The sequence below is a fragment of the Tamandua tetradactyla genome, chromosome 13 (genome assembly GCF_023851605.1).
Source record: "Tamandua tetradactyla isolate mTamTet1 chromosome 13, mTamTet1.pri, whole genome shotgun sequence".
NCBI lineage: Eukaryota > Metazoa > Chordata > Mammalia > Pilosa > Myrmecophagidae > Tamandua > Tamandua tetradactyla.
In genome coordinates this window covers 18538238-18563138 of record NC_135339.1, presented here as the reverse complement: position 1 = coordinate 18563138, position 24901 = coordinate 18538238, and the positions used below count along the sequence as shown (strand labels likewise).

Sequence of the window (24901 nt, the reverse complement as noted above, 5' to 3'; positions counted from 1 at the left end):
CGGCCGCAGTGCCACAGTCACCGCCAGGTTCTTTGGAGCCCACCCCACTCCCGCGGCACCCAGTGGAAGCGGCCCGCCCTGCTGCTCACCTCGCCATCTACACATGCCCCGCCCCTCAGGGCAGGCAGGCTGGGCCACCCTCCTGCATCACGGGCCCCCGCAGGACACACAGGCCACATGCCAGTGCAAGGCACAACTGGACGCCAGGGGGACCCAAACCCAGGTAGCCCAGTCTCAGGATCAAATGAAAACGGAGCCCAGGCGGCACTCACCTGTCCTTTCTCCGCTCCCCGAGGGATGCGGGGTTGACAGCAATCCTAGGGAGTGTGGAGGCCGAGGCCTGGGACTGGCTACAAGAGGACAAGGTGTCGACGTTCAGGGGAGACTGGGGAGGCGTGCTGCATTCAGAGTGTGACAGCGAACCTGCGAGAGAGAGGGAGGAGTGCATGGGCCACGGCGTCTCGGCTGCTGCAGCCAAGAGGAGGGCCTGGCCTGGCTGCGTGCTGCCCTGTGCAGAATGGGGCCTGGAGGCCAAGCTCCACGCCGCTTCTCCATCCCCACGTATCCCCGCATCGCCAAGCCTGGGGCTGGCCCAGCACACACTCACACATGGACTGAAATGCCCAGGAAGCTGTAACCTGTGCCCAGAGGCTCAACAGTGAGAGCAAAGTGCAAGAGCAGGACAGGCAGGAGATGCACTTACCTCGATCAGAGCCCACCATAGACCGGGGGTATCGGGGCGTTGACGGGATTTTAATGCGTTCCGCCTTAAACTGCAAGTTACTAGAAGACCCTAGTGATCCGAGGAGACGAGACTTTAGTCCTTGTGACTGAACACCAGTCCTCACTCCCTCACTACCACTTCGGTAGTCCAGAAAGATGCACAGCATGACAAAAACCCTGAGCTGAGCCCGGCCATTTATCCCCCGGGGGCCTAAGTGTGGAGAGACTGAGAAAACAGATGCCCAGCCCCTTGTGTTTGCATGAGCCACGCAGGTGCAGACTGCCAAGGACACACGGGTCTCACTTCCAACCCTGGGTCAGGACAGCAACCCAAGCCATCCAATGGCTGTCATGTCCTCTCTCCCCAGGACCAGGGACCCTTCCACTTGGACTGTCTACAAGGGAACTGCGAGACCCTACGTGGGGTTACGTTTTCCCCACACTGACAACAACCCCAAGTGCCCCAGATTGACCGCCAGGCTCAGGGACAGGGAGCAAGGCTCCCTCCCCGGGTCCCTGGGAAGGACTGCAGCAGGTGCACTGAAGGATGCAGAAGAGACATGGAAGAAGGCAAAAGGAAGTGGCTCTGAACGTGGGGCTGTGGGGCGCAGGCCCAGTGAAGCCGTCCGCCCGAAGCAGCCTCCACGAGGGTGGGCCGAGGCAGCATGGGGTCGAGGGCAGGCGGTCCAGAGACTGCAGATAAGGAAGCAGGGCGGAGGTAAGAGGGGGCAGGGGCCACGATACGGCGGGGGGCTGGGCCGACACGGTTACCGAGGCGGGCGCTGGAGGGCAGCGAGTTGGAGCCGTGAGAGGCTCGGGCCTCCGAGTCGTCGCTGCAGACCCTGTGGCTCAGGTCTAGGCTCAGGCGTCCTTGGTGCTGGACGCTGGGAGAGAACCAGAGGGCAAGGGGCTAAGGGAGGAAGGCCAGGCCTGGGCGCAGCGCCCGGGGAAGAAGCACAAGTGACAGGCTTCACCAAGACTCCCCTGGAACTCGGCCACTCATGGGCAAACCTCTCCCAGGCAGAGGCAGCACGCACTGAGGGCCCTTCAAGCAGGATAAAGGGCCCAAGAGATGGAGCAGCCAGTATCAAATCCACTTCAGCCAGGGGTTCCAAGAAGAAGGGAGTTCTACAGGGCAAAAGGGGGGCTCTCAAATGTGGGTGAGCCAGGGGAGCTAGAACCACTCCTCGGAAGCTGTGGGCCAGGAGGGATCCTGCTTCCCACTCGGGAGGACGTGACCAGGTTGGCAGAGTGCTGAGCCCATCAAGCTGGCCTGGCCTGCAAGCTCTCCCCCAAATGTCTTTCCAGCTGTGCAACAAGAGGACAACTCTATCCTGCATGAAATTTCCCTCCTGTGGACTCTAATGCATCCACACTTTCCTATGGCCTGCAGGCCCTTTCCCACCTATTCCCTATGACCTGGGACCGCCTCCTGAACCACCGTCCTTCATCAAGCTCCATCACACCATCCGCTCCAAACCCCCCTGCCTGGGCACCTACAGCTCTGCTTCGACGAGGCTCTGCCCCAGACCTTCCCACAGCTGCCCTCCTTGCAGCCTTCCAGCCATCAGCACCCCCTCCACCAGGAGGCCATCCCCACGCCTCCCAACCCACAGCCTAGCTGATACCCTGCTCACTCTGCCCGTCTCCCAACACGTGAATACAATGTACCACAGGAGCAGGAAGCTCGCCCTTCCAGTCCCTCACTGTACGCCCCTGAAGCTAGATCAGTCTGTAGCACCTAGTAGGTGCTCAATAAATACTTGAATAACTGAATGAATGACTAGAAGAACGTCCTTGACCCAGCCCACTCGCTTCTACAGGGCCGTTTCTTCATCTATAAAACAGTAACAGCACTTGGCACAGGCATGCTGTGGACATGAAGCGAGATACTTAGAGGGTCTGAGCACACTGCCGGGAGCATCAGCACACAGATGCCAGCCACTGCCATGACCACCTTCAGGTTACTCAGCTTTACAAACCCCGCCTCGGTGGCTGCAGAGGGCACCAGTCAAGTTCATTCCCTGGGGTCCCTGTGTCGCTCTAAGCAGCCCCTCCCCAGGTGGGCAAGAAAGCTTCTCTGCCTAAGTTCTGGGTGCACAGAAGCCCGGGCAGCCTGGACGGCAGGGGGGCTGGGGAGGTGTGGAGTGGCTGACATACCTGGGGTGCAAACCCTGGGGGCCGACCTCTCTGGGGACAGGTGGGGAGCTGCAGGGGCCGATTCGGTGGCTCCGCATGGTGTACATGGGGTTCCTCAGGATGGAGCTCCCAGCGGTGCTCGGTGTTACGCTCCGGGGGACGGTGCCTGCAAGGGGGCTGGGTAAGAACCACCACCCCTGGGCACCCCGTCAGCCTCGCACTGAGACCCGGCCCCTGAATACCAGGAAGAAGCTGCAGCAGAATTTGGGAAAAGGACCTGGGAGAGAGTGATTTGAACAGTGAATAAAATATTTGCTAAATCCCCTTGGGGGAATGGTGAGAAAGGGGGAAAATTCAACTTCCCCAAGTGGAGAATTCCTGATAGACTCACAAACAGTGGACACCCAAAGCAATAGGCTGAGCCCTCCAATCTTGGGGTTTGTTCATATGAAACTTAATTCTGCAAAGAATAGGCTAAGCCTACTTAAAACTAGGCCTAAGGGTCACCCCCAAGAGAGCCTCTTTTGTTGCTCAGATGTGGCCTCTCTCTCTCAACCAACACAACAAGCAAACTCACCGCCCTTTCCCTCTCTACGTGGGACATGACTCCCAGGGGTGTGGACCTTCCTGGCAGTGTGGGACAGAAATCCTAGAATGAGCTGGGACTCAGCATCAAGGGATTGAGAAACCTTCTCGACCGAAAGAGGGAAGAGCGAAATGAGACAAAATAAAGCGTCAATGGCTGAGAGATTCCAGAGTCTAGAGGTTATACTGGAGGTTATTCTTACACATTAAGTAGATATCACCTTTTTAGTTAAGGTGTAACAGAGAGGTTGGAGGGAACTGCCTGAAAATGTAGAGCTGTGTTCCAGTATCCATGTTTCTTGAAGACAACTGTATAATGATATAGCTTTCACAATGTGACTGTGTGACTGTGAAAACCTTGTGTCTGATGCTCCTTTTATCTACCTTATCAACAGATGAGTAAAACACATGGATTAAAAATAAATAAATAACAGGGACAACAAATGTTAAAATAAATTTAGTAGATTGAAATGCTGGTGATCAGTGAGGGGGAGGGGGACAGGGCATGTATGAATTTTTTTTCTTTTTTCTTTTTATTCCTTTTTCTGGATTGATGCAAATGTTCTGAGAGGTGACTGTGGTGATGACTATAGAACCATGTTATGATAATGTAAGTTATTGTGTATATACCAAGAATGGAATGATTATATTGTAAGAATGTTCGTGTTTGTATGTTGTTATATTTAAAAAAAATAAAAATAAAAATAAAAAAAGACCTGGGAGACCAAAGAGTTCTAACCACCAAACTGCCATCTGGCAAAAGGCTACTCGTTTTTCTCCGCCTGTAAAACAGGCAAACCCTCTTAAACGCTTTCTACTTTCCAGGTTGCCTTGGGGATAACGTGCTTCAAAAAACTTACGTCACTGAAGGCAAGACGAAACATTACAGACAGGGCACCAGCCCCCAGTTCTTTACACCAGAAGCAGATGTCCCCGTCCTCTCCTGAGTCTGGGCGTCCCATGAGTCCACACTGACCCTTCTACCCCACCCCTGCCTTATTGACTCACCCACAGAGGCCCTGCAGGGGTAGAGTGGGGGGTTGCCATGCCGGCCAGGGTGGCCTGGCGAGTAAGGGGACCACTCCTGGAGCTCCGGAGAGAGGTCTCCACTGGCCGGGATGCACTTCTGCTCCTGTGGAACCAAAGACAAAAGGGGTCTGCTGGAAGCAGAGAAATTCCTGGGCGTGTGTGAAAGTTGGCTTCCACCCCCTATAGCCCCTCCCCTCCAACAGGACGCAGGGCAAGTTCACGTTGCACGTGCATGCCAGGAAGGCAAGAACTCCCTTTATAAACACCTCACCGGAAAACCACAGAGAAGTGATCTGTCCTTTCAAATAAATAAGGCTTATACATGTAAATGGTGAGAACACGCATGTGCTTCAGACACACAGAGTAACTCAACACAGCTTGCACCATGTCACAATTCCTGAAAGCTGCCTCCAGCCCGTAGAAATCTCTCCCTTCTGGAAACAACTACAGCACACACAAAGACAATCATGCTGCCCTGCTCCAGCTAAAAGTTCCAGGTGTGCCAGGTCTCCCTACACCTGCCAAGGCAAGTCCCTGCCACTGAGTTTTCTCGTAGTTCAAAAGCTATATGAATAAGCAAATCAAACACCACACCCAAGAAAGTGTTCCTCTCTTGCTTACATGTTTCCACTAACCTGACCTTCCCAGTCATTTTCCCATCTCCCAGAGGGGCTGCTTCTTGCTGGCACCCCCGGCCCCTGACCTTCCCTCAGCCAAAGGAGCCACGGTTAAGCAGGTTTGGGGATGCGGGTGCCGTGCAGCCCAATGCGGCTCTCAGGGCTGACCCCTCACCTCTCCCCCAACCCACCCTGACGTGGGGCCCCCACTCCCAGGACGAGCGCTACCTCCAGGAACTGAGCAGGAATGACCACTGGCGCGAGTTTGGGCCGAAAACTGGGAGCAGACTTCGGCCGGCGGCGTTTCTGCCCCAGCTCGTCGGCCTTCTGGGGGGTGAGGGCCTCGTCGCAGGACTTCTTGGCCGGCAGGTGGGAGGGGTCCCCGTCCCCTTCAGGGTAGTGGCTGGAGGCGATGCGGACCCTGGCCTTGCGGGGGGGAGAAGCGTGCATGGGCTCTCCAGGGTCCGCGCCGGGGGGCAGGGCCGTCGGGGGGCTGGTGGACGGGGAGCTGCCCACCAGAGTGGCCTCAGACTCGGAGCTGGTTTCCAGTCTGTGCTGGAACTTAATGGAGTCGCTCCTCCTGGGAGGTTTTGGGGGCGTCAGGGGCCCCACTCTCTTGGAGGCCTGTGGGGAGGGAGCAGGGCCTGGGAGAAGGTAGTCTATCTTAGGGGGTGTCTGGGGGCGTTTGAAGGTGTTCGGGTCAAAGATGGACTTTCTTTGCTTTGGCTTCTTATACACGGAGAGCTTCTCGGGCTCCACCACAGAGCCAAGCACAGCCTTGGGCCAGGTCCCGCCACTGCTGGAGCTCTCGGGCTCTGCCTGATCCAGGGGGGCCTCGGCCACCCCACAAGGGCCAGCCTCCGTCTCAAAGGGCAGCAGAGGCCGCCGGCTGCGCACATCCCCCAGGCCGTAGCCATGTTCCCCAGAGAGGTCTGAGCGGAAGGAGCTTGGGCTGCGCTCAGAGGCACTGGGGCAGGCCTGGGGGGAGCCCTGGAAGGGCCCCCCAGGAAACGGCTTGTGCAGGAAGGAGCTGCTGCCTCCGGGGGGAGCCGGCTCCTTCCTGTCCTCCAGCCTGTCCACAGAGAAGATGTCCGTCTGCGTGGAGTTGTTGTGCTGCATCAAGTTCCGCTTATTTTGAGCCTGGACCTCCGGGCCTTGGGCTCGGTAGCTCAATATCTTATCAGAGTCCTTGACATTTTCAAAGATGTTCTGGCCACTCCATGAGGAGCTCTGAGGGAACACCTAAAGCAGAAGGGTGAGACAGGGAAGGTGGGACTGCAGGACCTAGCGCTGTCGCTGAAAACAGCCCAGAAGGGACAGCAAGGATCAGAAATGGGCCACACACACACCTCCAGAGAATGGCACACGCATAGGTGCACACGTATGCATGCACACGTGAGTACACACACACACCTGCTCTCACACATGTGCATACACCCACCCCTCTCCCTCTGGCAGGTGAGGTTTGCACCCAGTTCTCACAGTCCTGGCCACTCTCAACTCCCATGGGCCAGTCACATACAGCTCCCCTGAATGTGAGTTCTTTCTGAATTCACCTGCAGGATGTCCTGCACATTTTTTAAAAATTATTAATCATAAAAAAAGTAAAAATGCAGTGTAAAAATACAGCTTGTACTGAAATGGGTGAGCCATTTTCTCTAACTTTCTATATAAATTTTGCCAACTATGTAGAAAAATTAATAGAAAAGTACAACACACCCATAAACCCACCATCAAGATTCAAAATATCACCATATTGCCTTTCCCCGTTTTCTGTGTCTATATTCTTATTGCAGAACATTTGAAAGTTGCAGATGACATTTTCCCCCTAACAACTTCAGCACACACCTCTTCAAAACAAGGCTATTCTCCTAGACAACCACAACATGATCATCCATCATCACATACAAGAAAATTAATAATAATTCACTAATATCATCTCATTATTCAGTCCATATTCAAATGTACCCAACCATTTCCCAAATTTTGTTTATTAAACCAGGGTTCAGTCAGGCTCACGTATGCCCTACGAGTGTCCCAGGGATGCCAAGAAGTGGAGATGGGGATCTACGGAGCTGAGACAATGCTCCTCCCAGACAATGCAAGCTGCACCACGCAGGGGAGGGGGCCTTACCTTCAGGAGGGAGAGTGTCAAGGAGTCCTGGCAGCTACGCAGCAGAGATTCACATTCGTTCAGAGACTTGTTGTCCAGTGCAATACCATTGATCTAGGACCAGAAAGGGAGACCATCAAGGCCATCAGCAGAGCAGCCCCGGACCTGGGCCCACCAGCACAGCAGCCCAGGAGCTTGGCCCAACTGCCATCCCCTGCTTGGACAGCAGGCCTGGTTCTGCCAGTTGCCACACCTGCTGGGGTGGGCAAAGGAGAGAAAGCCCCTGGGTGGTAAGGCATGAGGAACCCAGGCAAAGGTTCCTGCAGCCACTGAAACACAAACCCTTAAAATCGCTCTAGGGAAGGTGCTTGTCTGTCTGGGACCAGAACCCAATTGCCCCCAAAGTTTGTTTGGGGGGGTCATCTTAGCCATGCACTTCCTGCTGCATGACATGGGACACAGCTCAGAACCTCCAAGCCCCGCTCCACATAAAAAATGGAAGATAAATGTGTGTGCCTCCCAGGGATGGCAAAGAGAACAGAAACTGGAAGCTGGGTTGGAAAGGACTTTGTAAACTATAGAGTTAAATGGAATGACGTGTTTATGTTATAACCTTATCATTTTTTATTTCAAATTCAAGTCTTCTCACTCTTAAAAGAAAACTTACAAAAGATCTGTTCTCACACCTTGTAAAAGTAAGGTGCTTAAATAATTTAACATTTTACATTAAAAAGTATTTAAGAGAATAATATTCAAAGACTTGTAGAATACAAAGTGAAAACTTGTATCTGCGAAACTATACTTGTATTAAATGTGCTTTTAAAATAAAAGTTCATAACACAACTAAAAAAAGTGTTTAAAAATATTATAATAATTAAAATATTTTCTATCCTTCTGTTAGCTAAATATGTGTGGATAAAACATTATTCATATATTTTAAAATTGTTTTACTATCCTAAAATCTTAATGTTCTTACTGTCGTGTTATATCCTAATACTCATCTGTATAACAACCGAATTTACTTATCCGTCACACTACTTTACTCTAAGGCTTCTCTAAAAGCCCAGGTGCTCAGCTTTAAGTCAGAACTTCATCTTTAACAAAAAGAATATTAAAGGAAAAACCTTTTACACCAAACCAATGCTGATGTGAAGATTCTCAGCAGTTCTACCGCCCTCCAGACTCCTTCCCTTTCAACCTAAATGAGACAGAGTGTTCTGTGCCCTGTCGGGCAGAGCCCACACCCCGTGAAAGCCAGAAGCAGCTACACAAGACAGACCCTCGTCCCTCAGCACCCCTCCAGATTAAGGGGCGAATCACAAAATCTAAATGTATAATTGATTCTCAATAATTATTTACTTAATGAGAGATTGAAATAGATTTTTAAGAAGTCATAAACATTAAGAATAGAAATACAAAGTGGTTAAAGAAAGAAAATAGGAGGATATTGTCGGACATAAGTTTTTTGAGAACTTGTTGGTTAAAGTGGTGATTAAAGGTTAAAAAAAAAGATTAAGGGGCGAGAACTCTCTGAGAAGGAATCTGAAGCAGACTGGAATAGGGGGAGAGGGGAGAGAGAAAACCACGAAGGAGCCCTTAAACAAGGGTGGTCCTGCAGACCCTGTGTCTGGCACAGACATCCTGCTCCAGGGGCCACCCACCTACAGGAAACACCCAGTGGCAGCCAACCCATCTAAAGCCAAAGGACCCCCATCTGAATGAGTTACCTACAGTGAAGCGTGACACAACAAACCCATCCAAACACACTATCCACCAACAGGTACCACTCTGGGGAGAGGAGAGGGTAGAAGAAAGAGCCTTGAACAAGGGAGGGGAAGAGGCAATAAGTAAAGCTAATCTATAAGTACAAATAGCCCCACATTGCCTACTGCCTCTCGCCCTCCATCCTTCTTTACCTGCCAGAGCACCTGCATGTCCTCTTACAGGTGTACCTAATACATTTCTTACCTACTTGCTCTAAAAAAAAAAAAAAAAGTATATGCAGGGTGATTTTCTTGGAGTGGAGGGTTGATGTGGTTATTTTTTTCTTTGAAACTTTTTAAAACTTTTCACAGTGGCCATAGGAATATGCTTTTAAACACCAGCTCATAAGAAAATCTGAGAAAACTGGCAAAGATGTGAAGCCGCTCATACACTGCAGGTGGGATTGAAAACGCCCCCTTTTTGGAGCATGGGGGGAGATACTACCAAACGTTTAATGCACAGGGCCTCTGATCCAACAAAAACAGCCCCAGGGATCTACCCTGTGGTGCACTTCCCAAAACGCACTCCTGCACTACTCATAAAGGCAGAGGTGCCCTGAATGGAATGCAAAATGCTGCAGCTGCTGTGGGAGACAGCACAGGGAGTTTAAACACAGAATTACCTTTACGACTCCACAATTCCAATCCTGGGTATCTACCAAAAAGAAGTAAAAACAGGGACACATACTGACATTCGTACACCAATGTTCCTAACAGTATTATTCATGACAAAACGTGGAAACACCGCAAGTGTCCATCAAACAATGAATGGATAAATAGAAGGTGGTATAGCCGTACAGTAGACTGTCACTCAGCCATAAAAAGGATTGAGGTTCTGATACAGGCAGCAACATGGACAAATCTTGATATCACATTGAGTACAATAAGCCAGACACAAAAGGACAAACACTGCATGATCCTACTTTTATGAAATATCTAGAATAGGCAAATACATAGAGATAGAAAGTAGATAACGGGTTACTGGGGGGAAGGGGAATGGGGCGTTGTTGCTTAATGGGTGCAGAATCACAGTTTGGGATGATGGGTGGGGGTGACAGCAGCATAATATATTGTGAATATGATTAATGCCACTGAGTTGCACATTTAAAAATGGTTTAAACGACAATCTTATTATAGAGGTTACCAACATAAAAACTTAGCTTAGAAAAAAATGCCGTAATGTATATCAGGAAAGTGGGTCCACAACTTATGTTGCTGACACTAAGGGAATAATGCATAGTTACTGAAATGGCTGAGACAGATCTACAGACACAAACATGCAAGGACCTCCAAGACACACTGCTAAAAACATTTTTAAAAGCATAGCCAACACTTGACTATATCATAATCCCATCTAGAGATATGGGTGTTTTAAACATTAACAGTGATTGCCTTTGGGTAGATGGAGAGTCTGGAACGGAAGAGCTCATTTTCACTGCCATCTGTACGACTGGAATTGCGTATGTGTACCAGGAGAAAGCGTATGACATTTTCAAGTTTAGAAAGTCAGCTAAAAATATGAAATGGGCATGCCCTGTGACTCAGCAACCTCCCAAAACTTTCTAGAGTTTAAGTCTCCAGCGATAGCTTTAGGTATCCCCAAAATTCTCCGCAAAAAGAGAAAGCAACGTGTATGTCCATCGAGGGGGATAACTTAAATTATATATAATCAAACCACAAAACATCAGTGAGATGGATAAAAATAATGCGACACGATATGGAAAGAAATCCACAATGTAGAATGCAAACTGCAGAATAACACAGTATGAACTCATGGATTCAAAAAACAAACCAACAAAAAAAGAATACCAGAAGTCTATACCATTTAAGGTCTGGGAAGCACACTCACCAGATGGGGGCAGAAATTATTTCCAGGAGCAGGAATAAAGGAAAGAAGGAAATGGGAACTACTTCTTCTTACTTTGTACATTTTTGCACTGCTTGAAAATTTTACAGCAAATAAGTCAAACTTTGGTGATAAAAAAATGAAAAAGAGTGGGGTGCAAGGGGAGTTCAGAGGTAAAATTCTTGCCTGAGCGAGACCTGGGTTGAATTTCCATCCAATGCAGTTCCCCGGCCAAAAAAAAAGAAACCTCAGTAAATGGTGCTGCAATTACGGGATACTCACACGGAAAAAGAATGAAATGTGACCCCCACCACCCAGCATACAAAAAAAAAGATAAATGGATATAATGTTTAGTAAAATACTCAAAACATTACACACAGATGATGTCAATCTGTTTAAAAAACAAAAGCTCACTTAAATGTACATTTACATGTAGAAGAATAAAGGCTGCAGAGAAATTAATAAAAATGTTAATGAGGCTCATCTACAGGTGATAGCATTACAAGTGATTTTTAGTTCCTCCCTAAATGCCTCTGTAAATTTCCTAAACGTCTACGATAAATAGAAACACACCATCAGAGAAAAACTCATTTTTAAACATTCACATGGGGCAATGCCCAAGAACAAGAATATAAAAACGATTCATTATCTCCTTCTCACACCTCCCAACTGTAACTCAAGTATCTACCTGCAGCAGATCACCCTGCTCCGCCCCGCCCTGGCGACACTTACCGCGACGATCCTGTCTCCCACGGCGAGAGACCCTTCCTTGGCGGCCGGGCTTCCGGGCACCACGGCGGCAGCATACACCCCGTTCTCCAGGCTGACGCCGCTGTCTGCAAGCATAAGGCAGACCGCGGTCACCAGCCAGACCTCGTCTTCCCCACGACACATCTGAATGGGGGTGCTGGCCAACTGCGCCCCGCCCGGCCCGGCGCCCTAACCCCGGCCAGGCCACAGCACACGGCGCACCTCTGCGAACCGACTCACTCGCACAACACGCCAGACGCAGCATGCAGACGGGGAGGGCGCGGCAGCACCGTTCACGGCCATCAGCTCCACAACCCCGCCAGGCCAGGCCGGGCCCCTAAGACGGGCCCCCTCGCCTCTCCCCGCTCCGGACAGGGGCACCCCGCGTGCGCGCAGCGCCCCGCCCCCTCGACCTTTGTGTCCGCTGAGGTTGATGTGCAGCGGCGTGACCACCTTCCCGCCCAGCGACTTGCGCCGCCGCACCACCATGTTGATGGCGCCGCCGCCGTTGAGCAGCGCTCTCACGGCCTGCTTCTTGTCCTTGTTGATGAGGTCCACGTCGTTGATCCTCAGCAGCCAGTCGTTGACCCTGGGACGGGGCCAAGTCAGATTGGGTCCAGTCGGCATGCCGCCGCCTCCCCCCCCCCACCACCACCATGACCTTTCTGGGGAGCCTGGTGTCTTAAGGTGGGGACCCACCTACATTCAGAGTTCCTCTTCCCAAGGGGCATGATGCGTAATCCAGCAGGTTACAGACAGAGGCTGCCGGAGCTGGGTGTGAATTCAGACCCTAGGACTTACTAGCTGTGCAACCTTAAGGGGATGACCTGACCCCTCTGTGCCCCAGTGTCCTCATCAGTAAAGAGGGATAACAACAGCACAGGTCCCATAGAACTGCAGAGATTAGTGGATTAATTTGTACATACTTAGCGAATAGCACAATGGAAGCTGAGCCAGCTTCAATCTATAAAAAGCCTATGTTCTTTAATCCACCTCTGTGGGTGCAGACCTGTTATGGGCGGGACCCAGACCCTTTGCTTAGGTTGTTTCCATGGAGATGTGACCCAGCCCATTCAAGGTGGGTCTTAATCCCCTTGCTGGAGTCTTCTATAAGAGGATAAAAGTTTAGAGAGAGCTCAAAGAAGCTAAGAGAGAAATGCCCAGAGATATTTTGGAGAGAAGGATCAGCAGGCATCACCATGTGCCTTTCCATGTGAGAGAAGAACCCCGGATGCCAGCAAGCTTTCCCGAGAGAAGGTATCTTCCACTTGATGCCTTCATTTGGATATTTTCATGGCCTTAGAACTGAATCTGTAAGCTAATAAATCTCCTAATAAAAGCCAACCCATTTCTGGTATAATGCATCCTGGCAGCTTTAGCAAACCAAAACAGAAGTATAAACTGTTTTTATTATCATTACTTTCAAGGAGGTCCTAGACTCTTACATGTTACCACCGAGCCTTTCCTACCCAGGCAAGCAAGAAATAGCATCCTGGTAACTGGGAAGGAATGAGATTCAGAGGCAACTGAAAGGCAGGAAGTTTCCTGTAAGAAGGAAATTAGGAGCTAAGTCTACAGGCCCTGGGGCATGGGTTGTTGACTTGCTGCCTGGTTCCCTGGGTCTTTGCATTGGGCTGGAGGGACCCACCTCCCCTCCAGGGCCTGGGCCTCCTCAATTCGTACCTTAAGCGGCCATCAGCAATGCTTCCTTTGTCCACTTTGGTGACAAATATGCCACAGTCCCCAGGGAAATAAGGCTCATTCACGCCTTCTGCCATATCAAACCCAAGTGCCTTCAAATCCACATCTTCCTGCCAAAACAGAAGCAGCAGCAACACACTTTACCAAGCGCTGATGAGAAGCATTTGGCTCTTAATCCCACACCTGCATCAGTGAGGAGGGCTGTCCCTTCTCCACGTCTGAGAAGCATGTGGTTCCCGGCTGGAAACCTATGAACAGCTGCCCTCTGCCCGCTTAGCCCCTGCAGACAGACACATCAGACTCCCTGGTGTGCCCCCCTGGTTCTCTGCTCTCCCCTCTGCCTTCCATACACCACGCCAGCGTCTGCCGCGTGATACGGGAACAACCTGCTGCACCCCAGCGTGGACACTGCAGGGAGAGGATGCATTTGCAGTGCTGCGAGGAAGAGTGGTGACACTGGAGAATCCCACAAGGGGACCCTCCTCAATCACTGCCACCCCCATCCAGAGTCATGCCAGGGAGAGTAGGGAAGCAAAGACACTGAAGGCAACTTACTGTCTCCCTTTCGAACTCCACCACTTCCGTTTCCCACTCCATGGAATCTGTGTCAATGGCCGAGTCGTGGGAGCTGTGGGCCAGCAGCTGCCGGAATCGAGCCTCCTTTTCCAGCTGGGATTCCATCTGCTCCCTGGGGAGAGAGTCATGGAGGCAGCTCTATGGGAAGTGAAGCATCCCACCTGGCTCCCAGCTCCACACCAAGGTGGGCCACCATGAAAGCTAAATGGGGCTCCTTTCCCCTCCTACTTCATCACAGCTTCCTACTAAATGTGAATGGTTGGGTCAAAGCTTCTTCATTCTCAGTGAGAGCTCATGGTGTTTACTGTTTTTCTTTTTAAAGAAAGACTCAAATCCTTTCCAAATTGATCTATACGTTTAATGCAATTCCTATCAAAATCGCAGCAAGAGGCTTTGTGGAAATAAGACTATTCTAAAATGTTATATGGACAGGCAGAGGAACTAAAATAGCCAAAACAGTATTGTAAATGAAGAATAAAATGGGGAATCATCGGGTGGGCCACGGCGGCTCAGCAGGCAGAGTTCTCACCTGCCATGCCAGAGACCCGGGTTTGTTTCCCGGTACCTGTCCATGCAAAAAAAAAAAAAAAAGAGGGGGGTACACTACTTGATTTCAAGACTTATTTTACAGCTCCATTAATTACGGCTAGGTGTAACTGGCAGGGGGACACAGACACAGAGGTCAATGGAAGGAAACAGAGAACCTAGAAACAGACCCTCGCAAGCAGGGCTAACTGATTTTTCACAAAGTTGTAAAGCCAATGCAATGGAAGAAAGATGGTCTTTTCAACAAATAGCACTTAAGCAAATAGATATTTATAGGCAAAAAAAAGGATGAACCTCAAGACTTAAACCTCAAACCTTACATGAAAATTAACTCAAAATGGATACACGGATTTAAATGCAAAATTTAAAACTGCAAAACTGTAAGAACACATAGAAAATCTTTAAGACTTAGGCTAGGTGAAGACAAATAGGATTTCATCAAAATTAACAACTTCAGCTCTGTGTAAGACCCTTTTAAGAGACGACCAAAGGCTCAGAAATATCCTGATGACTCACACAGAATGCCCTTTTTCCTAAAATCTGGGCCCAAACTACCTTCTGAGGTTCACCCACGTGCCCCTTTTGCTCTGGTACACTCATAACCTGTTCCTGCTCAAGTGTGCCCACCTCACACCCATGACTCGGCCTGGCCTGTGCTCCCACTGGCTGTCTCCAAATGCTGCTGGACCTCTGTGGCAGGGCCCACAGCCTCCTCATTGGGACACCCTCCCCCAGCCCCACCAACCCCTCCTACTCCACCCACCCGAGGCCAGGTAAAGGGTGCTTCCACCTGGGGCCTTCCTCCACAGGTCCCACAGCCGGTGGCCAGCGCTCCACATCTAATGCTCATTGCACCGGCCCTACCTGTCATCTGATCAGCACACCTGGGCTTCCCTAGGCTGAGGGCTTCCCTGGGAGAAGCACAGGCTCCTCGTCAGCACCCCACCAGTTAGAGAACTTAGTAGGGTGTAGGTACGACTTGAACCGTTCCAAAGAATGACTGAAAGTTTCTTAAAAGTTCTAAGCTTCTTTGGCTTAATTAAAATGCAAAACCTCCCAGGCTCAACCTCTGGAGGTTCCAGGATCTAACTTAATTTGAATTCAACACCTGCTACAGCCACAGTGGGTTCCAGGGTAGACCCTGTCACTCGGATTCCTAACCCCTGAGATTTTCCTTAGAACACTCAAGCCCCGAAGGCACTGGTTTTTTAATAAATGTTAGAAGACTTTATTGAACAGACGAGGAAGGAGACACTGTCACTCCCTCTTGAAAGTCCCCGCTGAAGCGTGTGAGGCAGGTACACTCACACTCGCACACCAGCTCGCACCTCCACTTTCTTATACTATCAGCATAGAAAATTTCTAACAGCGTATGGGGAGTCAGCGCTTCTCAAGTTCACGTTCCTGATTACATTGATGGGGACTGGCTTCTGCCAATTTCTATGTTTAGGTTTCAATCTTTGTATTTTCAACCACTGCAGAAGGCCACCCAGTCTCCACTGGTGCACGTGGGAGCAGGGCTGGAACCGGGGAGGCTGACCGACAGCCGAGAGGTTCTCCTCTGAGTGGACATCCTCTTAGCATAAGCAGAGTGGACAGCGGAACAAGACATGCTATCTTGGAAACACTGACTGGAGGCCGTGATTATCTTCTTCATTTACATATTTATCTCTCTAACGGACCCATCTCTGTTCTAGCTCCTCCTACGTGGGAGCAGGAGCAGGAGCAGGGGCAGGGGCAGGGGCAGGGGCTTTGCTGATTTAGCATTGTTGTCCCAGCGCCATTCAGAGGACCCGGCCCATACTGAACACGTCCTCAACCAATAGCCACAGAATGAATGAATGACTGGCAAGTCCCCAGAGGCCCTTTGCACCCGTGTGTCTCTGCACACAGCTAGGAGGGGCTGGTGCCACCCTCCACGGTGCTCTGAGAATTTCTAGGGAATTCTCAACACGGAGGCAGCACTTGGACCCACCCTACAGACTGAGAGAGCGAGGCAGAGAGAAGGGGCCGGTGGCCAGGCTGCACGCAGGGAAATGCCCCTGGCCTTGTCCCCAAGCCGCCCACCCAGCATACTTGAGCTCCTTGAGCTCCCGGCTGATGTCGTTCTTCTGCTTGCGGGTGTCGTCCAGGCTGCGCAGGGCCTCGGCCAGCTCACTCACCGCCCGGTCCCGCTCCCGTCTCAAGTTGTCACACAGGGTCCTGGCAGAGAGGGGGCAGCAGGCAAGGTCAGCACAGGGGCGTGGAGGAGGGCTGTGTGCCTGCCATGGAGTCCGCCAGATGCACGGAAGGAGGCCTGGGAGTAGGAGTGAAAGCACCCAGGCCAAGCCCATCGTGAGACAGAGGGGACGCAGAGGACCCCAGAGCGAGGACACCCCAAAGTCACCAGGCAACAAGTGTCAGGTTCCCAATGTCCAGTCTAGGCTCTTCTCACTGTTCCACCACGGCGTGCCCGTAGTTAAAGAACCCCCTCCACCCTCCTGCACATGCTCACCCCTCTAAGACCTAGCTTGGCGGGGGGGGAGTGCCTCCATTTCAGCAAGGCCCCCAGCCCACCTGGCGGGCCTCTGTGCTGCAGAAACCACCACCTGTCTCATAGCTGCCACAAACAGAGTTTTCTAGGGCCATCTCCCACCCCACAATTAGGCAGGAGCCCCCACACGGCCACCCGCCTGAGCCGCCTCCAGGAGCCAAGGGCAAGCCTGGCGAGTCTCTACTAGGGGAATGTGTGGCTTGGGGGACCCCAGAGTCACCTCAGTTGTTCCAGAGAGGAGGTGGGCACGGACGACCCTGGCAGCAGTGGTGTCTGAGCTCTGAGCTACCTCTGGGACTGCCCGTCAGTGATACTCAGACGGCTGGTCCCCACCTCTCCCTGGTCCCAAATCCCACACTCCGGCCCTGATCAGAGCCCACACCCTGGAGAAACAGTGAAGAGGGTCAGAATTGGAACAGACGGGGAACCCAGCCCCTCCCCATCATCGGGCCACATCTGCCTGCCTGTACTGGGCACCAAGCTGCTCGCCCTCGGCGCGCACCAGCGGGTGGGGCAGGCCCTACCGGATGCTGTCGCGCTCTGCCACGATCTTGTCCCGCTCCTGGAAAGCCCAGTCCCGCCGGCACTTGGCCACCTCTGCCTCCTGGAGGGCTTCCTTCAGCTCCTGGCACAGAGCCTTGCACTGCTTTCGAAGGATTTCAACCTCCTTGTTGGCTCTCCCGGCATCCATTGTCACCGTGTCTTTGATCTGAGTGGGGGGGCGAGGGGACAAGCAGAAGGGACTCTTGCAGGGCTTTCTGGCTCCGACCAGGGCCAGGGCAGGGGCTGAAGCTCCAGGGAGCTGGGCTGGGGAAGCCATGGATCAGATCCACAGCCCACTCCTCTTGCTTAGACTGCACGCCCCACATCCACAGCCACGTCGCTCGGGATGCCAGGTTAGGGCCCAGTCCAGACTCCACCGACCCAAATCCAGCCTCCCTTCACCATGGGTAGTCGGGGGGGGAGGGGGGGAGCCGTGGCTGCAGGCTCTGTCGGAGGCCATGCCTGGCTCCTAACTGGCTGGTATCTTACTGAGAGCACAATGCAACTCTCAACAGAGCCTGACAACAAATGTCATGGTATGAGGCTGGATTGCAGTGAAGGGTGCAGACACCCGCATATTCTGAGCAGAAATAAAATTCCCCTACCCTCTACGTCTGCGATTCCAGTTGCTAAAATTGGGCATACTATATTATTTAAGTACTAAATCTCCAGGATTTTTTGTTGATGAAGGACTGTTCAGCTCAGTTCACTTAAGAAGCTGAAATCTAAAGCATTTGCATTTTGACACCTCCCCAAAGAGTTCCAGCTCTGGTAAAATTTCAAATCAAACTTTTCTAAGCACTCATGTAGAAAGCTCCCTCTATGCTTCTGCACACTTAAAAAAAATAATAGTGAATCGGGACAAATGTCAAAGTAAGTGTCTACTGCAAGAACAATTCCTGCTTCTAGTTCAAAGGCTTTCTTAAACAAATCGAACAGACACATGACATCGCTTAAACTGATGCTGACGTTTCTGTACCAGGGGTCTTGACCGCTGCATAAGACCAAGGAAGACGAGGGCAAACAAAAACTGCACCCAGCTCCTTCTCCAGAAAAGGACAAAAGAGAGAAGACTCTGCCCAAAAAAAGTTCTTGGGTCCTAACTAAGAGAGGATGAAGGACACAGAGGAAATCCTAGGACTCAATAGCTGCTCCTCACCTTTCAAGTAGAGAGTCAGAAAGAGCTGGGAAAACTACACCACCAATAAGCTAGAAATTGAGTGCCCACAGACCCACCCTGTTCAGACCTCATGTTTCACAAGATCAACTTCAGTTGTTTCAGTTTCCATTTTCTATGGTTTCTTCACTTTTACATAGTGTTGAGTGTTTGATGTTTACTATTAAAAAACCAAACTCGTTATATTACTCTTATATGTCAAGTATGATAAACAATATATTTAACATTCACACTTTTGCAATTATATATCTTACTTGATGTTTTGTAATATATGTATACAGTCTTATATTTGAGATGTGTTAATTCCTACTTTTGCTGAAAGGTTCTTCCATTTTGCTCTGATACACAATCATCTTGAGTTGAGGCCAGAGGTAGAAACCCCAAGGAGAGGCAGCTCTCACCCTCTCACCCCTTCCTTCCCACTAGACCCCACGGCACTGGTGATCCCCAAAGCGAATTCACTCCCAAAAGAATGTTTCCTCCTAAGATGCACAGAGAAGAACTAGGCTTGGTTTTATGGCGAGGGGAGGAGAGGAAGGCGGTAACTTATAAGGACCTGAGAGGACCCAAGGAGCCCCTTCATCCGATCCCTGATTGTACACCGAAGAGAAACCTCAGGGTACAGGAAGCCCCCCAAGGCCCCCAGTGAGTGGGAGGGCTGAACCCAGACCTCTGGTCTTCAAGCTCACACACCAGTGCTCCTCCCTCCACAGGGCGCTGTCCCCAAACGTCAACACCTGCTCTGCAGAAGCACTACCCGAGGTCTCCTCCTGCCGACCCTGGCTGGCCTTGGGGCCACAAGCTTGGGAAGAAATGGGCTGGTTTTCCCAGCACTCACCTGGCCCGGGAATGAGGCCAATTCGAAAGGCCTATGGGCTGCAGCCCCGCCCGGGCAGCAGGGAGGGTGAGCTGGGGGCACATGGCCATGCTCTCTGAACACAGATGCTCGTGGGGTAGCCACCTGTCTCCTTTCTGAGCCATTGCTCAGGAGAAGGGCATACGAAAGGGAAAGGGCAGAGAGAGAGGAAAGAAGGTAATTCAAGAAGGTACAGAAAGGAGGGCAGAGAGCATCAGGGAAGCCCAATTCAAATCAGAAACAGAACCACTCACTCAACTGAGCAGTGGGGATGGTTCTGAGATCAGGGGGGCAGGCCAGCTGGAAAGCCCACCACAGCTGAGCTTCTGCACAAGGCACTGCTGGAGAGGTGGGGCTGGGGGGCAATCCCAGGGGCCTCAACAGGCCAGGGGAGAGGGCCAGATCCTCCAGCCACACCTCAGAGCCAGGACGGCCCAGGCCACTGGCCCGTTTCCTTAGGCCATGTGGGAAGTGGTTTTGTCCATGAGGCCGGGCAAAGTACAGAAGGAGCTGAGGATTTCAGCCCTGTAGGCACTCGACTGCCGGCAAGGGGAGGGGGTTCTCCTTTCTGCCTGCTGACTCGGAACAGTGCCCAGAAAAAGATTCCAGCCTCAGCTGACAGATGGGCTTGATGCCCGGCCAATGCCCCCTGTGCGGGCCGCGAACCAGACTCCATTCTGAAGGGCATGGGACGAGGAACAGGGCAGGACTGCCACACACACCTTGCTTCTCCGAGGCCACAGGCAATCAAGCTCAGTCCTGCAGGCTAGCACCAAGGAGGGGGGGGGGGGGGTTGGGCGCTTCTCAAACTTGCAACAAGAGCAGAGTTGACCCTTACAATCACAGACGCCCACCCAAGTAACCTCACTGTCAATGTGCCCCCCCATAAGACCCTGCTCCTTGCTTTTCACAGACCAATCTTTAAACCTGCTTTCTGACTGAGCTGCACAGGAAAGCAACAGCGTGGAGAGGCATAAACACAGAGTGGTTTGGATGGGAAAAACATTTCCTATGATTAAGTTCAGCAACTCAAAGCAGAGCCACAACACAGACCAACAGGTATGAAAGGGAATCTCAAATTTGGGGAGACCACGGGGCCAGCCAAGCCCCAGATCGGTACACAGGTCTTGAGGGTGAGCTGGGACCACAATAAGGATCCGGAGTGACAGAGTAGGAAGGACATACAGATCGCGAGGATTGAGCAGAGTGGCCAATTCTGATTCTGATGAACAACTTGTCCCCTTGAACTCTAGAGGCAGGATCCCCCGGGAGCAAGGCTTCAGAAGGGCCTTGGGCTCATCCTCGTACAACCTCTTCCCAGCACAATGCTGACCACCCCCACTAAAGAGCAGATGCACGTGGCTCAAGTTGTTCTTCTAGACTCAAAAGATCAAACCCATCTACAGTTTGGGGAACTTGGTTTTGGCATCTTATTCCTTAATAAGCAAGCCCTTGAAATCTCCCCCGACTTTTAGCATGGCTGCCGAACCATGAAGAGTGAGTTTGAGGGCATCTGTGTATGCCACCTGACTTTCTTCCCAGACTGTGAGCTCTGGAAGCCACAGACCATGGCTGGACTCCACTTGCTTCCCCTGCAGACGCAGAGCTGAGCCCTGAGCCATGAGCTCAGCCGTTGCCTGGCCAGTGTCCAAAACTCAGCTAGCAATTTGGCCTATACCAAGCAGCCCTTTGCTCCAACTCAGAAGGCAGCTTCTATCTGCACTCTGTGCCCTCTGAAGCCCCTTCCTTCCTTGTGGCTTTAGGAGACGCTGGAAGGCCACCGTCCCCCGCCTACCTGTCGCAGCGCCTCCATCTCTTCACTGGCCGCCTTTTTCTCAGATGTGCTGCTCTTGAGCTTGGACTCGGCCAGCTCCACCTCGGTCTGCAGCTTGTCCAGCTCGGAGATGACCTGGTCCCGCTCACTCATGATGAGCTTGTACTCGCTGTACACGGCATCCCGCTCCTCCTTGTACTTCTCTGACTCCTTGGCCGTCTTCACCTGGGTGGTCCGCAGCTCCGTCAGCTCCAACTGCAGCAGTTCCATCTCCCACTGCAGGTCCTTGTTCTGGGCTGTGGCCTTGTCCAGCTCATGGTGGATCGCCTCAAACCTGGAGGAGAAAGACGTGCAGCGTGGTGGGCAGGGCTGGGCGGCCTGTGTGGTCAGCTGCTGGGCCTCAGCTACCTCCCGCCAGGGCCACTGCGCTGGACAGCCAAGCATGAAAGTTTTGAGTGAGGTCATTTTCCTGCACACCCGGGATAGAACAGTCAGAGTCCTGGTGCCCCGGACCTGGAATTTTTCTCAGCCTTTTACAAATACCAGAAGTTGAACTGAGGACTTCATGCCTCCTGCTCTACTAGAAATTTTTCTTCCACAGCCAACCACGTTCTTTAAAGAATAAAAACAAAACAGAGGGTGCTGAACCCCAGCATCCAGGAGCTAAAAAGCAGCTCACCAGGCCAGAAGGAGCCCTCCACATGAGGCAGCCTTGAAATGAGAGTCTGCAGCTCCCAAAGCACGTTCCCTCGACACCAACCCTGCATGAGCCCCTCCAAAATAGTGCTGGGTTCTCCGGTGACCTGCGTTCGGGAAACACTGCATCCTGTGTTCCCCACCCCCTTGGAAAGTCACCCTGCATGATATCAGAGACAGGCCCTGAGAAGTCCGAGGTAAAGAAACTTGTCCCAGCAATTCCCAGGCTTATTCATCCAGAAAAAACACCTTTTTACTTATGAAGCTCAGGAAGACCCTGGAGAATAAGTGTTCTGCGGGAATGCTTCTTACAAAATGCTGTTTGAGGGCAGGAAACACATCTCTGAAGAAGATAATACTCTTCATAAAAAAATAAAACTTTAGAAAGAACAATGCCTAGGACAATTCACTGTCCTATCTGCTGGGTAACTGACCAAGAGGGAGAGGCCTGTGGGGAAACCTAAGAAACAGAATGCTCAGAGCACGCAGAGGTGCTCAGAGAGGAGGAAAGAACCACAATTCATAAGACATATCAAGTGTCAAAAAATGTTCCCTGCGACCTGTAAGTTGTGCTGTTTTTAATCCCTAAAAGTGGCTAGAAGCCTTGCAGATGGCCACAAGCCCACAAAACACAGGGACCCCACGACAAAGTCCACTCGGCTCTGTGACCGCCATTGGAGAACGTGCAGCAGGTGGAGGAGGCAGGCCGTGCCCCCTTGTTGTCATCAGGCTGTGTCCCACCCCCATCCCCGGCTCCTACCTCCTCAGGGAGAGGGCGCACTGGTGCTGCAGCTGGATGGCCGTGTCCCTCTGCTGGGTCAGCATCTCCGTCTGCTTCAGCAGCCGCTGGTTCTCCTCCTCCAGCTGCTCCAGGCGGTTCAGGTCCGAGTTGTGGATGGCAACTTTCTCGCTGTACCTCTTCCACAGGGCGTCGTAGTCCTTCTTCACCACCTCCAGCTTGTCCATGGCCGTGTCGTACAGCTTGTTGAGAATCTCGGATGACCCGTTGTGCTTCAACACCTGGGGACACAGAGGGTGGCGCTAACCAAGGGCCTGCGGGAGGAGGAAGCCTAGAACTTGCCCCTCCCCCCTTCTGTCTGTCTGTCTGTCTGATTCCACAGGCCCAGCAGCCCCACAAGATTGATATGTTCACGAGCAGCTATTAAGTACTGTGCAGAAAGCACTGAACCAGCAGCCTAAGCCTTCTCTCCTCAAAAAGGCCTCTTAGCAAGGTTGGCCCTGGGCTGGGTCCACGAACTTGAAGGGTAAAGAGCACCCTGTACTGACGTAAAACGTTCCCTAAACGACCAAATTGGCTCGTGGTGCCTCAGCTGTACCAACAACGCAATATGCTCCAAACCCCTGCTCTCCTTCTGGGAGCTGGAATCCTGGTACGCGCCAGGCAGAGGGTGCCTGCCTGACCAGACTTCCTTGTAGACAATGTTTCACTGGGTTAAGAAGCTAGAGGAATGACACATGTCCCGTGTGACTCGTGGGGAGAGAGGACTCCTGGAAACGTGGACTTGGTTCCGTGAGCCTTTTCCCTTTGCTGATTTTGCTCCGTATGCTTTCACTATAATAAATCTTCACCGTGTAGTGAGAACTACACACTGTACCTCGAGTCCTCCCAGTGGATCACCAAATCTGGCAGGGGAGTGGAGGGGAGCTGCTGGGGGCCTGACACAAGTACTAATATGTTAGCGTACTGCTCCACAGGTTGGCGACACTGGACAGGACAGATAGAGACGATGCCCCTAGGGACTTGATATTCTAATGACAGGAGATAGATAGATTAAATAAACAAAACAGAAGAAAATGACTTTAGATCATGATAAGGGCTATCAAGATAATTAAAAAGAAAATAGAATAATGGGCTAGTGAGAGAGACTTTGGAGTGGCAGGGAGTAAAAGGTCTGGGGAGGCCTCTCCAAGGTGACTTCTGAGCTTAGATACAAATGAAGAACAGTAAGCAGCCAAGCATAGACCTGGCAGAGGGGAGAGCAAGTGCAAAGGTCCTGAGGCAGGAACAACCTGGCATGTTGTCGGCACAGAAAGAAAGTCAGGGCAGAATAGCTGGATCCTGCATAGAGAAAAGGGCAGGGCAGAATAGCTGGATCCTGCAGAGAGAGAAGGGCAGGGTGGAATTGCTGGACCCTGCACAGGGGGAAGGGCAGGGTGGAATAGCTGGAACCTGCACAGAGGGAAGGGCAGGGTGGAATAGCTGGAACCTGTGAATAAGTGGAAGTGGGATCAAAAGGAGGATGGAAATGTGGGCTCAGACTGGGTCTTTCAGACCTTCAAGACCCACAGGGAAAAATAAATCCTGCCTGAGACAGGAAACCGTAGGAAGGATTTAAGCAACAGAGTGTTATAGGCTGATTTACAGGCTCTCAAGTTCACTTTTAGGACATCAAGAGAAAAATTAAGAGCTAAGAAGATGTCAGGGGTCTGTGGACTTCTGCTAAGCCCCTTGGGGGACCCTGAGACCTTTGGTGGGTTACTCTGCCTCTCAGGGTTTCAGTTCCCTTATTCCTCAAACAACGGGACTGAACCAGAACATCTGCATTAGCCGGTCCAGCTCCAGGCATCACGGGGCCCTTCAGCACGGACCCTGAGCTATCAGATCTGTGCAGCCCGGAGCGCCAGACCCTGGGACGATGGGAAATTCCCTTTGGAGGCGTGGAGGTGGGGTCAGCCCTAACAGAAACAAAGCCAAAAAGAGTTAACCAGCAAACCAGAGTCACAGTGCGTGAGCTCCTTCCTCTAAGACTAAAGTTTTAGATCCAACAACTGCAGAACACGAAGGAACAGCATCTAAGACGGGAGCTCACTCAGGGCTTTTAGTCTTTTTCTTTTCTTTTCTTTTTTTTTTTTTAAAGCAGAACCCTTTCTATCAAAGCAAATCTTTCAGGGACACCAAAAACAAAACGTACT

At 51.5% G+C, this 24901-nt stretch overlaps 1 protein-coding gene across 4 annotated transcripts in view; it reads right to left on the bottom strand.

Moving 5' to 3' along the window:
- The window catches only part of DLG5 (discs large MAGUK scaffold protein 5), a 139652-nt gene that overhangs the window by 31964 nt on the left and 82787 nt on the right, over positions 1-24901 (bottom strand). For all 4 annotated transcript variants that reach the window (XM_077124782.1, XM_077124783.1, XM_077124784.1 and 1 more), the window contains exons 6-20: positions 22728-22987; positions 21293-21605; positions 17446-17630; positions 16465-16590; positions 13822-13954; positions 13249-13376; positions 11979-12154; positions 11548-11651; positions 7228-7320; positions 5322-6335; positions 4456-4579; positions 2884-3028; positions 1495-1607; positions 704-793; positions 273-423 (exon numbers count right to left, since the gene is read on the bottom strand). In XM_077124782.1, the coding sequence (XP_076980897.1) occupies positions 273-423; positions 704-793; positions 1495-1607; positions 2884-3028; positions 4456-4579; positions 5322-6335; positions 7228-7320; positions 11548-11651; positions 11979-12154; positions 13249-13376; positions 13822-13954; positions 16465-16590; positions 17446-17630; positions 21293-21605; positions 22728-22987 (3155 nt within the window). The remainder of the gene's footprint in view (positions 1-272; positions 424-703; positions 794-1494; positions 1608-2883; positions 3029-4455; positions 4580-5321; positions 6336-7227; positions 7321-11547; positions 11652-11978; positions 12155-13248; positions 13377-13821; positions 13955-16464; positions 16591-17445; positions 17631-21292; positions 21606-22727; positions 22988-24901) is intronic.